The sequence below is a fragment of the Monodelphis domestica genome, chromosome 8 (assembly GCF_027887165.1).
Source record: "Monodelphis domestica isolate mMonDom1 chromosome 8, mMonDom1.pri, whole genome shotgun sequence".
Taxonomy (NCBI): Eukaryota; Metazoa; Chordata; class Mammalia; order Didelphimorphia; family Didelphidae; genus Monodelphis; species Monodelphis domestica.
In genome coordinates, this window is record NC_077234.1 from 92,613,443 (window position 1) to 92,631,477 (window position 18,035).

Consider the following 18,035-nt stretch of genomic DNA (forward strand, 5'->3'; position numbering starts at 1 on the left):
TTGCCATAACTTTTGGAATTTAAATGATATTATTATAACTTTAAGTGTAATGTCAATATATTTTGTGTCTTCAGATATTATTTTATCTTATATTTGTTGAATTCCTATTCTCTGCACAGGAATCTAGGGCATACAGAGACATGAGTGCAACGTTAATTTGCTCGTTGTCTAGTTAGGCAGCTAAACATGTACAGAAATAATTGCACTACAAAGTAATGTAAAATATACCTTGGAAACTTTTTATTTCGTTAGAGCAAGAAAAGGTAATTTGTGACTGAAATGATAAGAGTACAATTTATGGATAAGGTAGTATTTCAACCAGGCTGTGGAAAGATGGGTAGATTTGTAGAGAAGAGAAATCTTATTACCTATTTGCTTTAATTTATTAACCACACTTTCTTGGATTGTTTGTATCTTACAAATGACAAACTCATAGGACTTTGACCAGTTTTTACTAACTTTAGTATCTAGAAGTTGTGTGAAAAGTAGCATTAAAATTAAATTTGCTCATAACAGTTTCTGTAAGCAGATTTCATGATGTTCTTTTAGCTAAAGTTATTACAAAACATTTGCTAATACAGATATACTTGTCTAGAAGGGGTTATAGCCTTGCCCTGCTGTTGAGGACCAGAAGACTTAAAGCCAGGAAGGACTTGAGAGTTAATAAGACATTCAGTCTAGCTCTGTGGTTATAGGGCTGGATTTGGACTTAGAGGACTAAGTTTGAATCCTCACTCTGCTATTTTATTCCCTATGGACCTTTTCCTCCTCTGTAAAATGAGGCTATTAGACAAGCTGACCTTTGAGGTCTCTTCCTCCAAATTTATGATCCTATGAGTAATAAGCGAATATTTACATAACGTTTCATATTCATTAACTTATTTGCATTTGATAAAATTAGTTTCCATACATAAGAAAGTGTTTTGCCTAAGGTCGAACAGGTATAGTTGGGAATTCTGGAGTTCCAAGATTGTCCCTTTGACAGTCGTGACTATATTTGTACTATGATTTAAGTTTTATCCCTGTCTTGTCACTTCAAGAGAAAGTGGTAAATTTGTCCCAAAAGCAAAAATGCAACCTTAGACTTCCCTTATTTTCTTTTGGTCTCTACATGTCCCTATGAATTTCTTTTATCTTTTTTGAATTTCTCTTCCTTAGTAACCCCACAATGTTCTGAATCTTCCTCACTTTGATTTATTTCCTACCCTAATTCAGAATCTTTTTACTTCATCAAGAAAAATATACATGGAATTGTGAAATTAGAAGGTTTTGTTTGAAATTTATAAACTTAAAATATTAAAATTATAACTACTTTAAATATTAGTCACTCAGTTGTCAATTTGATTCACATTGAAAAGTGATGATCTGTTATAGGATACCATAGCAGATTTATGGTGTACAATATTATTAAAATTAAGAGGCTGTGCAACTTTTCTTTAGGCACATTTAAAAGATGCATCTTTTTCTATTTAAATTGGGATGTGGCCATTGTACATAAGTCAGGAAGACCTAAATTCATACCTGACCTTAGATAATTTACCAGCTATTTGATTCTGGGCAGGTCACTTAACCCTATTTGCCTTAGTTTCCTCATCTGCAAAATGAAATATAGAAGGAAATGGCAAACCATTACAGTATCTTTGCCAAAAAAATCCCAAAGAGGTCATGCAGAATTGGACATAACTAATAGACAAAAAAGTCTTTGTTTTTATATTCATGTGGCTGCTATAGAAAACATCTTTGGAGCATATGTCCCAGTAATATGGCTGCTTTTACATCTGTATCTTGACTTGTTTTGCTCAGCATCTTTTCCATCTGTTTCTAGCTGTCTTTCCCCTAGGACTTATTGTGATCTAGATGGTAGTGATGTACAGTGATAATAGGAGTACAAGAAACCTAGCCTTAGGGGAAAATAGTGAAAGCAGATAGCCTTAAGCAGTTTTAGTGCATTTTCCTTCCTCTAATTGCTGGCTTATGTAGCTAACTATACATTTATTTATGACAGTGAGGATGGAGATTTGGAAAGAAAATATAGAAGAAAAACCTTAAATCTTAAAAATTGTCATATATAGCTTCCTAAGGAATAGAATCATCTTTTGCCTATTTTTATTTGGAAGAGGGGGAAATGGTACAAGGATTGTGGAGGGTTTTAGAGGAAGTGCTGGTTCTTAAAAATCACTTCAATCTGTTATACTTTCATAAAAATATGGAGTCTAGGTTTTTAAAATTTATCTTAACATGTAGCTGAACACAAATAATTTGTGTTTTTAATAACTATCATGATTTGAGTATTTTTACCTACTCTAGAATCACTATGGTAATTGACCTCCATGATCCCTAAATCCTCAAAATGCTGCCAAGTTCTTTATTTTAATTCTACCAGATTGTTGCTAGAAATTAATATATTCACATGTCAATATCCTTTCCCTTGTCCAGAATTAGTACTCAAATTTAATATTCACAATTATTACAAAAATCTTCTTAAAAAGCTAGAGAACTTAAATAGCTTGAGTTTAGTGGTTATAGCCATGCAGGGCCAATATAATAAAAATGGCAGTATATCAGAATTAATTTATAGATTTAATACCATACCATTCAAACTGCCAATGTGATATTTCATCAAGTTGGATAAAATAATAGCAATTTTTTTGGAAGAACAAAATATCAAGGATAGGAGGGGAATTATGGGGGGAAAATGAAGACAGAATACTCCTAAAGCAGCAATCATCAGAGCATAAATTTATTTAGAAAAAAAGTTCTATTTGATTTAAACAAAAAAACTGGGGGCAGCTGGGTAGCTCAGTGGATTGAGAATCAGGCCTAGAGATGGGAGATCCTAGGTTCAAATCTGGCCTCAGACACTTCCCAGCTGTGTGACCCTGGGCAAGTCACTTGACCCCCATTGCCTAGCCCTTACCACTCTTCTGCCTTGGAGCCAATACACAGTATTGACTCCAAGACGGAAGGTGAGGGTTTAAAAAAAAATACTAGAAAAACTGGAAAACAACCTGGCAAAAATTAGGCTTAGACTAATATATCATATTCCATGATAAATGTAAAGCAAACAAGGTCTGTAAATTAAATTTCATACCAAACAATATGATGAGAGAAACAGAGTGTATTCTTTTCACATCTTGGTTGTTGATGATTGTTTTATTTTTTTAAGTTAACTTCTGTCTTACAATCTCTAGTTAATATCTGTTTGAAGACAGAGCGGTAAGGTCTATCTTCACTTTGGTGAACCTTTTAGAGATCGTATGCCCAAACTGCACCTTCAAGCTGCCTGTGAGACCCCTGCATTACCCCCAGAGAACAGAAGGAGGAAGTACTCACTTTGGATATCTGGACAGAGGGGCAGGGCATATGTAAAATATCCTCAGGCGCTATGGAGAGGGGGAACAGAGCAACCCCCTCTGGCACACCAAGGCATGTGTGCTACATCTTCACCAACACAGGGCCAGGCAATGGGTCTTAAATGATTTGCCCAAGGTCACACAGGCAGGAAATGTTTGAGGTCAGATTTGAACCCAGGACCTCCTGTCTCCAGTCTTTGCTCTTTATCCACTGAGCCACCTACCTGCCCTTATAAATTCTTAACCAAACAATAGACACAATTTAAAAAGATAAAACCAGTTGTTGTTCAGTAATTTCTATTTTGTCTGATTCTTTGTGACATCACTTAGGGTTTTCTCAGCAAAGATACCTGGAGTGGTTTGCCATTTCCTTCTTCAGCTCATTTTACAGAGGAAGAAACTGAGGCAAACAGGGTTAAGTGACTTTCTCAGGGTTGTATAGCCAGTAAGTGTCTTGGGTGGAACTTAGACTTAGAACTTCCTAACTCCAAGCCCAGTGCTCTATCCACTGTTCCTCCAAACTGCCCCAGATACTTTAAAACATGTATTCATTTTTATTTTATTTTATTTTATTTTATGTTTCAAATTCATTTGCCTCTTAATACCTTTTCTCCTTATTGAGAAGGCAAGAAATCTAATACCTGTTACATATATGAAATCATGCAAAACATATGCTCATTAGCCATGTTCTGGGAGGAAAAACAAACAAAAAACAGAACAAAATGTACTCTGCACTCACAGCTCTCTTATCTGGAAGTGGGTAACATTTTTTATCATGAGTCTTTAAAATAAATACTTAAATGAAATTAAACAGATTTTTGCATGAAAAAAATTAATGCCTTTCATGTAAGAAGAGAAGCAATCTATTAAGGGAAAAAATCATTATGTAGGAAATCTCCAGTAAGGTTTTGCTATCTAAAACATATAGAAAACTAACATATAGAAGTTGAAAAGCCATAGAAAAGTAGCCAACGATTATGAACAAATAGTTTTCAAAAGAATTGCAAACTATTAAAACCGTTTTAAGTAATGCTTCAAATCAACAGTAATAAACACAAATAAGACATAGCCCTGAAGTTTCACTTTACTAACAAATTGGCAAAAATGTTTTTTTTTTTTTAAAAAAAAGATGAGAATATTTAATATTGGAAGCATTGTGGAAAGATAAGCACACTAACGCATTATTGGCAGAATATATATCTGTTCAGCCATTCTAGAAAGCATTTGGAATTATACAGATAATGATTAAAGTATTCATACCCCTTAACTAAAAGCCTACACTGCTATGCATATACCCCAAGGACATCATTTGACTAACCATATAAACCAAAATTCTTATAGTACTAGAACTAGAAATAAATTAGATGCCCATCTATTGATGAATAATTAAATAAATTATAGTATATGAAAGTAATGGACTTTTATTGTTCTGTAAGAAACCATTAACATGATGAATACTGAATCACATAGAAAGACTTAAATTGAAACAGAAGTGAACTAAGCAGAGCCAGGAAAATATTGACTATAGTAGTGTAAATACAAAGAACAAAACATTGAGATTAAATTATGAAATTATGAAGAACAAACTTAACATCAAGGAAGAAATATGAAGATAGATCTCCCCAAAATCCAGGAGGGTTCTGCTGATTTTTTTCCCTTAAAATAAAATTCATTGTTTTAAGAGATATTTGTGGGAGTTTTCAGAGGAGAGATAAAAGGGGGAAAACTAGATGATGTGAAAACAAAGATATCAATAAAAGTAGGGTTTTTTAAAATGAATTTGATATTTTCCTTTATTCAACCATCACCTATGTATATGACCCCCAAATATGTACTAATAGCCTTGATGTCTCTTTAAATCTGGAGTCATACCTCCAGCCTCCTAAAGAACATATCTATCAGTGTCCCACTGTTAACTCAAATTTAATATGCCCAAGACCAAACTATTTTGTTTCTTCAAAAGTACATCTTTTCCAACTAATCATTTTCTTTCTATGGAGTCACCATTCACCATTCTATTATGTTAAAAAAACCTTTGGTTCTGTCTTTAAATCTATTTTTTCCCTTTACCTCTCACTTAATATCTCTAGAATCCTCTTACTCCTTGTACTTCCACTCAGACCTTCTTTACTTCATTCCGTTGTAATTACAATAATTTCATGATAGATTATGCTACAGTCCAGTCACACCACCATCAAATATACAGAGAGATTGTATGGTACTCCCCTCTACACAGAACCCTTCAGAGACCTCATATTGCCTTCCAAATACAGTTCAAACTCTTTTGCCTGGAATGAAAGGTTCTATCATATCTAAATAAAAATCCCTCTCACCTTTCCATTCAAACTAAACCAACCAGATTTTTTGCCATCCACTGAAAAGACTTCCATTTTCTAGCTCTATCACTTTGCTCGTACCATGCTCTGTGCCTGAAATGGCCATCCCTCCTTCCATTTATTGAATTCCTTTTCATTATTTAAAGGCCGGGGTGCTCAGGGAGGAGTAATATCTTTGGTATGGAGGGCTTGTCGTGCCCTCCTAGGGCAGCTCTCCAGCCTCAGACCCTCACCTGACACCCAGCTCTCACTTGTGGCTCCCAGTAGCTGCTAGCATGCGGCAGCAGCCACACCCCGGACAACGACTTCAACAGGCTGGCTAACCCTTGTGAGGGTAGCCATCGGGTCGTCGACCCCTGGTGAACCAGGGCTTTGCTCACCCAGCATGTGAAGACTGCTTCGGTGGAACAGACAGAAGAAACCAACAAGAAGGTTCAACAGCTGAGATGGCGACACAGCAAAGCACTGTGGAGTGCTCAGGGCGTGTTGGAGCACAAAAGACAACACAGCCATCCAATGCAGCTGAGGAAGTCTCCAGGTGTAACGACTTTTCGTGCCACTGGACCTAGGCTTCCAACACTGAGAGAGTAGGATTGTCTCTGTGCATCGACTTTTCCACTTAAATCTTCATGCACAAGTGTCTTTGTGCACAAAAACGCACAAAGACAATCGTCATCCTCGGTTACCGAGAGACTACTACCATTTAAAGGCCAAAAGAAAATGCCAACTGTTATCATAAAGCCTTCCCTAATCTCTCTTCCTTTCTTCCCCACCCTACTCTTGAGTCAGTAATGACTTTATCCCCTCAGACCTCTATAACACTTTATAACATCTCTAATGTACCTATGATGTTCTATTTTGTATTGTAATTATTTGAGTATGCATCTGCTCTACTTCAAACTTCATTAAGTCAGAGAATTTTGTCTTTATTCTAAATTTTATGCCTCTTTGAGACCTCAGAAGTAACCACTTGATAAATATTTTGAGTTTTATTGATTTGCATCTTCTTTTCCTGCAGTTCTTCATAATCTCATGCTGTATTTGACTATTCATTACAGGACTTCTGGGTGAAATATGCTATTTATAAATCTTATTAGGAGATTGTACTCACTGAATTAAAGTTGGATTAGGAAAACTGTATTAGGATAATTAACATCTTTTTGTGTGTCAGAATTGAGGAAATAGTTTTGAATCTCTACTTTTAAAAATCCCTTCCTAACTTGCTAATAATGTCCCCAAAATGAATAAAGTTATGATTATTCCTTTTAATAGATCATTTTTTCTCAAATTATATTTCTTTTATTTAACTATAGGAAATTGCTGATAAAGATGGAAATAATAAAGTGCTATCTTTCACTATACCTTCCTTATCTAAGCCTTCAATATACCATGAGGTAAGTAAGAGTAAGAATAATTAGTTGGATTATATAGGAGGAGAAGAAAACAAATTTGTTTGATACCAGAGAGAAACGTCATTACATGCATGTTGTTACAAGATGCATTCATTATTATAAGCATCTTTAGATGAACAACTTAAAAGTAATTAAAGCTTGTAATTGGGCATTATAATGCTTGGGGGCACTAAAGGTATCCTGAAAATAATATGAATTTTCCAGTTAGATTTTTGTTCCTTTTTATTTTTTTGGTTCATCCTTTCATGTTATTTATTTACATGTTCTTCATTCATCCATTGGTTACTGGATAGTGTGACCATATGTATATTTGGAGGAAACAGTTCAGTTTTGAGAATAGATTTTTTTTTTGAGGGAGGAAGATATATTTTAAAAAATACATTTTTATTGATATTTTTAAATTTAATTTTTCCCCAATTACATGTTAAAACAGTTTACAACATTTTTTCAAAGAATATTGAGTCTTGAATCTTCTTCCTCCCCCCCCCCCCACAACTACTCTTCCCCCTTGAGATGGTAAGAAATCTCATATAGATTGTATGTGTACGATCATAGAAAACTTTTCTATATTAATCTTTTTGTGGAAGGAAACTCAAATAGAAAAAAATTAAGTGAAAATAGCTAACCTGATAGGTGTAACATAGTACCTCATTGTTATTTTAATTTGCATTTCTCTAAATAATAGTGATTTAGATATTTCTTGCATGACCAAAGAGCTTTAATTACTTTGTCTGAGAACTGCCTGTTCATATCTTTTTGAGCATTTATCAGTGAGAATGATTTGTATTCTTATATATTCAATTCATTTCTCTATGTATTTGAGATATGAGGTCTTTATTAGAGAAAATTGTAAAAAAATTTCATGCCATTATGATTACTGTGTATTACTTTACATCCTTTTTACCCCAGTTGAGTTTCTGACCTCTGCCTCTCCTAATTTACACTCTTTTCTATCAACTCCATCCCCCTTCTCCTATATGTAGGGTAAGATAGCTTTCTATACCCAATTGATTGTGTATGTTCTTCCCTCATTGAGTCAATTTTGATAAGAGTAAGAGTCACTCCCCCTCTTCCCTCCCACTGTGAATGCTCTTTTTTACCTTTTATGTGCAGTAATTTGTTCCATTCTTCTTTTCCCTTCTCCTTCCTTCCAATGCATTCCTCTTTCTCATATCCTAATTTTATTTTTTATATCATCCCATCATAAAAATTCACACCCTCGCCATCTATGTATATGCCTTTTTAATGTCCTAAAAATGACAAAGTTCTTCGGTGTTACAAGAAGTACACAGTTTAATTTTATTGAATATCTTTTGATTTCTCTTTCCTATTTACCTTTTTTTTTCTTTTTAAACCCTTACCTTCCTAACATCTTGGAGTCAATACTGTGTATTGGCTCCAAGGCAGAAGAGCGGTAAGGGCTAGGCAATGGGGGTTAAGTGACTTGCCCAGGGTCACACAGCTGGGAAGTATCTGAGGCCATATTTGAACCTAGGACCTCCCATCTCTAGGCCTGGCTCTCAATCCACTGAGCCACCCAGCTGCCCCCTTCCTATTTACCTTTTTATGATTCTCTTGGAGCTTGTATTTAAGATTCAAATTTTCCATTCAGCTCTGGTTTTTTCATCAAAATTCTTCTAGCATTTTCAAATTATATTCTTTTGATCTTAGAAATTCCTCAGAGAGTTATCTAAGCATAATAAAAGGAAAACTTTCAAATAAATGGTTCTTGACACATAATTACAGACTTAGTTAATTATTTCTTTTTATTATTGGACTGGCTTTTTAACATCAAGTATTTCTGAGTGGTAGATTTTCATTAAATTTTAGAAGTTAGCAAGGCATAAGTTAATAATTGGTAGGCATATAACTGAAAATATGAAAGTAAATAGGTTAATTTGGAGACAGTTATGATGATGGGCCTTATATTCTTTTAAAAGGATTCTTTCTTTATAATGTACTAACTTCAAACAATTGCTTTTCAAAAATTGTTATTTGGAAGAAAAACTCTAATAGATACATTCTTATTTTAGTAGCTTCAATAGCTTTTCTTGCCCTAACCACTCAGGTTCTTATTTTGTGATCTTGAGAACATGTTTTTTTTGTGTTTTTTTTTTAAACCCTTACCTTCTGTCTTGGAATCAATACTTGCCCAGGGTCTCACAGCTGGGAAGTGTCTGAGGTCAAATTTGAACCCAGGACCTCCCGTCTCTAGGCCTGGCTCTCAATCCACTGAGCTACCCAGCTTCCCCCTTGAGAACATGTTTTTAAAAATATTTTGGTAACCATATTTCCATGTAACTGATTTCTTCCCATGTAATCCTATGTACTTTTTTGTGTGTATTTAAATCTAAGCTACATAAAAAATGTATACTTTTTTCCAATTATGGGTTTTATTTTTTTATTTTTGAAAATTTTAATTAGTCAATTTAGAACACTATTCCTTGGTTACAAGAATTATATTTTCCCTCACCTTCCCCACCCCTTCCTGTAGCCGACGCACAATTCCACTGGGTTTTACATGTGTCTTTGATCAGAACCCATTTCCATGTTGTTGATGTTTGCACTAGGATGACATTTAGAGTCTACATCCTAAATCATATCCCCCTTGACCCATGTAATCAAGCAGTTGTTTTTCTTCTGTGTTTCTACTCCCACAATTTTTCCTCTGAATGTGGATAGTGTTCTTTCTCGTAAATCCCTCCAAGTTATTCAGGATTACTGCATTGCCACTAATGGAGAAGTCCATTACATTTGATTGTACCACAGTGTATCAGTCTCTGTGTGCAATGTTCTCCTGGTTCTGCTCCTCTCACTCTGCATCAATTCCTGGAGGTCATTTCAGTACACATGGAGTTACTTCGGTTCATTGTTCCTTTGAGCACATAGTATTCCATCACCAACATATACCACACTTTGTTCAGCCATTCCCCAATTGAAGGGCATCCCCTCATTTTCCAATTTTTTGCCACCACAAAGAGAACAGCTAGGAATATTCTTGTACATGTATTTTTCCTTATTATCTCTTTGGGGTACAAACCCAGCAGTGCTATGGCTGGATCAAAGGGCAGACAGTCTTTTAGCACCCTTTGGGCATAGTTCCAAATTGCCCTCCAGAATGGTTGGATCAATTCACAGTTCCACCAGCAATGAATTAGTGTCCCTACTTTGCCACATCCCCTCCAGCATTCATTACTTTCCATAGCTGTCATGTTAGCCAATCTGCTAGGTGTGAGGTGATACCACAGAGTTGTTTTGATTTGCATCTCTCTGATTATAAGAGATTTAGAACACTTTTTCATGTGCTTATTAATAGTATTGATTTCCTTAACTGAAAATTGCCTATTCATGTCCCTTGCCCATTTATCAATTGGAGAATGGCTTGATTTTTTTGTAAAATTAATTTAGTTCTTTATAAATTTGAGTAATTAGACTTTTGTCAGAGGTTTTTGTTATGAAGATTTTTTCCCAATTTGTTTTTCCCTTCTAATTTTTGTTGCATTAGTTTTGTTTGTACAAAACCTTTTTAATTTAATGTAATCAAAATTATTTATTTTACATTTTGTGATTTTTTTCTAACTTTTGCTTGGTCTTAAACTCTCTCCTGTCCCAAAGATCTGACATGTATACTCTTCTGTGTTCACCTAATTTACTTACAGTTTCCTTCTTTATATTCAGGTCATTCACCCATTCTGAGTTTATCTTGGTGTAGATGTAGGTGTGAGATGTTGATCCAAACCTAATTTCTCCCATAATGTCTTCCAATTTTCCCAGCAGTTTTTAGCAAATATTGGATTTTTGTCCCAAAAGCTGGGATCTTTGGGTTTATCATAGACTGTCTTGCTGAGGTCACTTACCCCAAGTCTATTCCACTGATCCTCCTTTCTGTCTCTTAGCCAGTACCATATTGTTTTGATGACCACTGCTTTATAGTATAGTTCGAGATCTGATACTACAAGGCCCCCTTCCTTCTCATTTTTTTCATGATTTCCCTGGATATCCTAAATTTTTACTTTCTAAAACATCTTTTCAAGGAAAAATTATAGGATTTATAAATGAAATAAAATGGAAACAGGATAGACGTGGTAGTTTGAAAACACCTTTTACAATTAGGTAAAATTAGTGGTAGTGTCTTGCAAATTGTTATCACTGCCATCTTATGTTTTGCATTTCTCTTCTTCAATATGTGCTTGCTTATAATTTGCCTTTTTTTAATAGCCCTCAACTATTGGATCCATGGCCTTGACAGAGGGAGCACTGTGTCAGCATGATCTCATTAGGGTAGTATATAGTGATCTTCATCCACAAAGGGAAACATTTACTGCACAAAACAGGTACTAGTTTAAAATATCCTACTAAATCTATGCTGAACATAATTCTTCATTTTTTGTAGTAAAATAATTGAAATTGAATCTGGCATGTCAGAGACCTCAAAAGTTAAAAATATTGGTGGGGAGCAGCTAATTGCCTAAGTGGTTTGAGAGTCAAGCCTAAAGACAGGAGATACTAGGTTCAAAGCTGACTTCAGACACTTCCCACCTGTGTCTGGGCATGTCACTTAACCCTCGTTGCCTAACTCTTACCACTCTTCTGCTTTGGAACCAATACACAGTATTAATTCTAAGATGGAAGGTAAGGGTTAAGAAAAAATGTGAAATACGTATTATAAAAAGTTGTGCTATTACCCTAACTCATCTATGAGACTAAAAACACTATAACACCATATGATAGCTGTCATCATTTAGTCTATAAATTGTTATTCTTAATAAAACAGAGCCTTGTTTTAGAAGTTTGGGAGTATCTAGTACTCAGGAACTGGAGTTTCATAGGGGACTTGGATCAAGTCCAATAACTCCAACAAACATCTATTAAATACCTATTATGTGCAAAGCTTAGTTTCAAGGGATACAAATATAAAAATGATATGCCTTTGGAGCTACTTCAGTCATATTTCCCAAATTATCAACCCTCTATTATAGTTCTTTGAGAACTTCTTTGGATTTGGAGTTGTTGGCAATGATCCTCTCTTGAGTGCTATAACTTCTTAGTCCTTTTCACTTATAATTTACCCCAATATAATAATATTTAATACAGAGACTCTCCTTTTGGGGGTTTCCAGAGTGTTATATGAAACTTGGGAAGAAATAAACTTAGGCTAACATTTGTTTGACTATTATATATGTTAAAATAAAAGTAGGAAAAATATAGAATGTCTAATAATACTGAAACAATATTTAAATAATTTAAATAAAATTTAAATAAAAAGACAATTTAAATTATTTTTTGCATCATGGGGTAAATTGTTCAATCAGAATCTTTCTTGGGATTTTCTTTTTGAAAATTTTTATTTAATTAATTGATTTAGAATATTTTTCCATGGTTACATGATTCATGTTCTTTTCCTTCCTTCCTTCTGCCCTCCCCCTTCCATAGCCAACAAGCAGTTCCACTGGGTTAAATGTCATTGATCAAGACCCATTTCCATATTATTAATACTTGCACTAAAGTGATTATTTAGAGTCTATATCCCCAATCATATCCCCATCGACCTATGTGATCAAGCAGTTGTTTTTCTTCTGTGTTTCTACTCCCACAGTTTTTCCTCTGCTTGTGGATAGTGTTCTTTCTCATAAGTCCCTCAGAATTGTCCTGGATCATTGCATTGCTACTAGTAGAGAAGTTCATTACATTCCATTGTGCCACAGTGTATCAGTCTCTGTGTATAAGGTTCTCTGGTTCTGCTCCTTTCACTGTGCATCAGTTCCTGGAGATCATTCCAGTTCACATGGAATTCCTCTAGTTCATTATTCCTTTTAGCACAATAGTATTCCATCACCAGCAGATATCACAATTTGTTCAGCCATTCCCCAATCAAAGGGCAACCCTTTATTTTCCAGTTTTTTGCCACCACAAAGAGCTCAATTATTTTGTGCAAGTCTTTTTCCTTATTATCTCTTTTGGGTATAAACCCAGCCAGTCATATGGCTGGATCAAAGGGTAGACAGTCTTTATTTTAAAGCCCTTTGGGCATCATTCCACATTGTCATCCAGAATGTTTGGGTCAATTCACAACTCCACCAGCAGTGCATTAATGTTTGGGAATGTTATTTTAAAGGGAGTTAGAGATTCCATTACCAAAAAGAAAAAGAGAGGGTCATTAAAACACTTTTTAATGCACAGAAGAAAATAGAGGGAAAGCCAAATGAAAATAGAGGGAAAGCCAAATGAAAACATAATTATTCTGGACAGCTCTAAAAGCTTTATGTTGAATTTCATCTTTAAAAGAAAAAGCAAACTTTGGACATAATGGAGATTTATAGTTTCATACAGTTTTCTCTTTTTATAAGGAAATGTTCATTTTATTTTTGTTTGGTTCAGAATTTTTTAAAAGGGAAAGAATATTGGAAACATTCTTCCTTTATTATATTATTTTGTTTTCTTTAGGTTTGAGGTCCTGAGTTTTCTCATGCTATGCTACAATTCAGCTATTGTTTATATGCCTTCCTCCTCTTATCAGGCATTGTGCCGCATGGGTTCCAGGTGAGTGGTGGACAAAAATTGATCACTATCTTTTATGTACTATAAATATTTCTTACTGCCTCAGTTGATCATCACATCCCTACACCCCCTTCAGTTATTTAAGTACTGGAAATACTGTCAAGTTGTGTTAACAAATTTAAAGCCAGAAATCTGATTCCTCCTGATAGATAATTTAATGATTTACCTAATCACTCTATGTATGACAGTTTATAAATTACGTTGAAGGTATAAATTATTTTAGGAGATTTGGAATTTTCCTTTTATCTACCTAAAATTTTTCCCTTTTATGTCTTAATAATAGTAGCACCCTCCATTTATGCAGTCTTTTGTGGTTAAAAATCATTTTACATGTGTCATTTCATTTGATCAACAAAACAGCCTTGCAGGTTTGTGCAAATATTGTTGTACTCCTTTTATAAAAGCTGTTTAAATGACTTTTCCAAAGTCTAATAGTAAGTGTTGGAGTTTAGAATCAAAACTCTCTTTATTGTGAAAACAGTCTTCCATCTGTACCTCTATGTGCCACTCCATTCTTTTCATAACTACATATTTATCTGTCTTTTCTTCTTAGTTTTTAAACTAATTCATTCAGAATTGTCAGTCATTATGTAGATCTAGATTGTGATTTAATTTTGCATTATGGAAAATTATTTGCTGATGTGGATTGCTAAGAGAATAAACTTTTTCAGTACTCAGTATCCATTTGCAGAATTATAGGAATTATATATAGGCAATCATTATCTGTTCATTAAATTAATTGTCAGTACTTTTGTTTTGCAGTCTTATTAGCTATTAACTTATTTTGTTGAGTACTTTAAAAAGTAGTTAAACTGCATTCTACACCTATACGTTAGTGTTTTATTGATGAGACTTCCTCTTCATTAGTCTGAATTAATAATGTTTTATTGTTCAGCTAATGATATGCTCATTATTATGCATGGCATGTGTTAGTTTCTCAGAGATTCATAAAGTTTAGATAAAATATGTGAGTTGAGCAACTATCACAAAATACCAAGGGAAGAATTCTATTCATACTTATCTCCCACTAAGATTTTTTTCAGGGATAGCAAATCATAATAAAATAAATGAACAGAAATACAATATGTTGTAGTTTATACATAGTATCATTATATGGAATGCATTATATTATTCAAGTATAATAAAACATCTTATAAAGTCTTTGGTAAATACCCCATTGTCTTCTTGTAGTATGATCCAGAAACATACTCAATATTCTCTGGAATATACTGTATTCTTAAATAGAAACTACAAAGTGAAATCTGCAAAATTTTTATCTATGACAAAACAATGGTACAGCATGATATAAAGTTGTATGTTTGATTTGCTATTCAAGGGTTATTAAAGTAAAACCAAAATAATTGTTGCAGATTTTTGCCAGAATTTCACATTTTAATATTTTAGAGAAAATCTCCCTACAAAGTAATTAATTTTCTCTCAAAACTTGGTCTGTAATTCTTTGTTCCCCTGTTCACTCCATTCACTGTCACAACCCCATTGTTGTCCAGAATACATTTATGATCTATACTCATTTCTCACAATCTAATAATCCAATCACCCATCCAACGGCTTTCAGCCACATTACTTATAAAAGTATACTTACCCCATCAATTGCTTTCTAGACTTCTAAATTCTGCAATAACATAACATTAGGAATAACTAATTTTCCTCATTGATTTTTTTGTTTTGTTAACCAAGACAAGTTATTCTTTTAAATTTTTTATTGATATTGCCTCTGACTTTAATTTTTGCTCAGACCTGTGACCTTGTGGAAAAAGAGCTAGCTTGAATGCCTAAAAAATATGAGTTCAAGTTCTGCCTTTTTATTTCTTGTCATCTAGCTGAAGCTGAAAGAAAAAACAAACTTTTAAACTAAACTAAAATAATTTCATTACAAGGAAGATATAAGCCAGTAGTTATTCAGAGAACCCAAGTCTGCTTTATCGTGAAATTTGATAATTCTGTTCTCAATATAGAGTGAGAATTTGTCAATCAGGAGACATTTTTCAATTTGGCTAATTCTGCTTTATAGTTTTTTGTAATTTTGTTTTACTTTTTTTTTTATTTTCCAGATACACAGGTACTTAAATATAAAAATATGATCCAAGGTTAAATATTTTGAATTTCTTTAATGGGGTTGGCCAAATCTAACAACAAATGTTTTCCATTTTATCTTAATATATATTGCTTCAACAATTTTAACACTGAGTAATTACCAATACTTTTTTTCAGATAAAGTCATTAACCACCAAATTTAAGAAAAGAATGATTACACATTACCATTTGGCAACACAATTCTATTACCACTAGCCATTTCTGAAGAACTCTTTCAGTTGATATAGCTGCTATATATATAATGCCTACCCCACTTAGGTTACCTTCTGTTTACTATATATCTTATAAGTACCTAATTATTTACATGTTGTTTTCCTTGTTAGAATGTATATTCCTTGAGAATAGATAGGGACTATTTTATTTCCTTTTGGTACCCCCAGCATGTAAACACTTTTGTATCCCTGGCACATAGTAAACACTATTGTTTTTTGGCTGACTAACAGAATATCAGTACTACTATAGCACATCTCCAAGATGCTTATTTATTTATTTGTTTGTTTATAGCACCAGAAAACCTTAATTTGAAGTTTATCTACCACCAGTACCCTAAGATACAAATGATAGTTATGAGCAATTTTTTTTAGTCTGATTAATGTGTTTTTAAATGTGGTGTGCCAGCACTATTATTTTACTAGGGTTTGCTACTAATATTCTTATAGTTCCCAACTGATAGAAATAATGTATGACTATTTAGGTTAACAGAGTGGCAACTACACATACAAGTCCAGGTTTCAATTTAGTACTTTTACTTCAGTCTGTAGGCATTAGAAAAAATAATACTTTAGCAATAAGCATTGGTTTTTTTGGGTTTTATTTTTTTTTTTAACTTCTAACTTCCATCTTAGAACCAATATTGTGTATTATTGTTCCAAAGCAGAAGAGTGGTAATGGGCTAGGCAATGGGGGTCAAGTGACTTGCCCAGAATCACACACCTGAGAATGTCTGAGGCTAGATTTGAACCTAGGATCTCCTGTTTCTAGGCCTGACTCTCAATCCACTGAGCCACTTACCTGCTTTCCAGCAATAAGTATTGTCAAATTTTGAATGTAATTTAGGAATATTTTGGTTTTGTGTCTATAGTGGTGATATTTCAGGAAAGCAGTTTGCTAGTCTCTTTCTAAATAGTATTTTGAGATTATTTTCCTATCTGGAAGTACACAAGAAAAATAACACTTTATTGTCTTAACTTCTTTGTTACACAGTAACATTTAAGGTATTATATCTTGGTTAAAAGGTTTAAAATCAGACCTATTTAAAGCTAAATTTCTATTTTGCAACTTCTAAAAATTGAATTATTTTTAAATGGCCCAACTAACATTTAATAAAATGTTGCTATAAATAATCAACTTTAGCTTCTCAATATTCAATTTTATTTACAGCTTAATATCTAGTTTTAGGTAATTGTCTTTTGCAAAATCATCACAAATTGAGATTGAATTTCATATATATGTAGTTTTGAATTGTTCACACAAATTTTCTGAGTTCTAGGAGTAAAAATTTGTGAAATACCATTGTCAGATATTTCAGAAAGTCTTGGAACTTTACTTTTGTATCCATTCCCTGCATTTCTACTTTACTTTTCTAACTTTTAATTTGGTGTTAAATTTTGTTGTTGTTTTAATCAAAAGAGCTTTACTACAATACTTTACTCAAGAGAGTTACTGTGTTAAAGTTATTTCAGGAGGGAAAAAAGTCAAATAGCTACTTTAATGCCTCAGGGTGTCATAAAAACATTTTTTTCTAGACTTTGCGTGAGTGGGTTTCCACGGCAAAATGAAAAACACTGGAAAGAACCTTGTGGCCGAGTGGTATTGGATCCTGAATTTATGGTGCAGCTTCTGACAGGTGTCTATTATGCCATGTAAGTTGGTGGGATTTGAAATTAGCTAATTTCTTATTGATCTGTGGGGAATTTTAATGTTTTTCATTTCTTTTATACTGATCTTTTTTCATGCTTACACTAGTTATCTTGACTCCTCTACTTTAGTAATTCATTCCTTTAATTATAAGATAATTTGAGAGTAGCTAAAAAACAGCTTAATAATTAGGTTTGACAAGTGGAGAACAGCAGTTTCTCCTTATAGGAAATATTAGTATATACCTGCACTAAGAATTCTTGTAACCTAACTTAACTCAAATGTCGACCATTGTACTACAACATTGTAAAAACCGTTTTTCATATTTTCCTTGGTTTATAACCTGATGAAAAATGTCTTGGAAGTAAAATAATTTAAGATCTTTAACCTATTAAAAATATACT

The 18,035-nt window shown here is 33.6% G+C and overlaps 1 protein-coding gene across 6 annotated transcripts in view; it reads left to right on the forward strand.

Moving 5' to 3' along the window:
* Positions 1–18,035, forward strand: part of HYCC2 (hyccin PI4KA lipid kinase complex subunit 2) — a 96,350-nt gene that overhangs the window by 56,299 nt on the left and 22,016 nt on the right. For all 6 annotated transcript variants that reach the window (XM_056808673.1, XM_056808675.1, XM_056808679.1 and 3 more), the window contains exons 7-10: positions 7,003–7,083; positions 11,320–11,435; positions 13,546–13,641; positions 17,520–17,636. In XM_056808673.1, the coding sequence (XP_056664651.1) occupies positions 7,003–7,083; positions 11,320–11,435; positions 13,546–13,641; positions 17,520–17,636 (410 nt within the window). The remainder of the gene's footprint in view (positions 1–7,002; positions 7,084–11,319; positions 11,436–13,545; positions 13,642–17,519; positions 17,637–18,035) is intronic.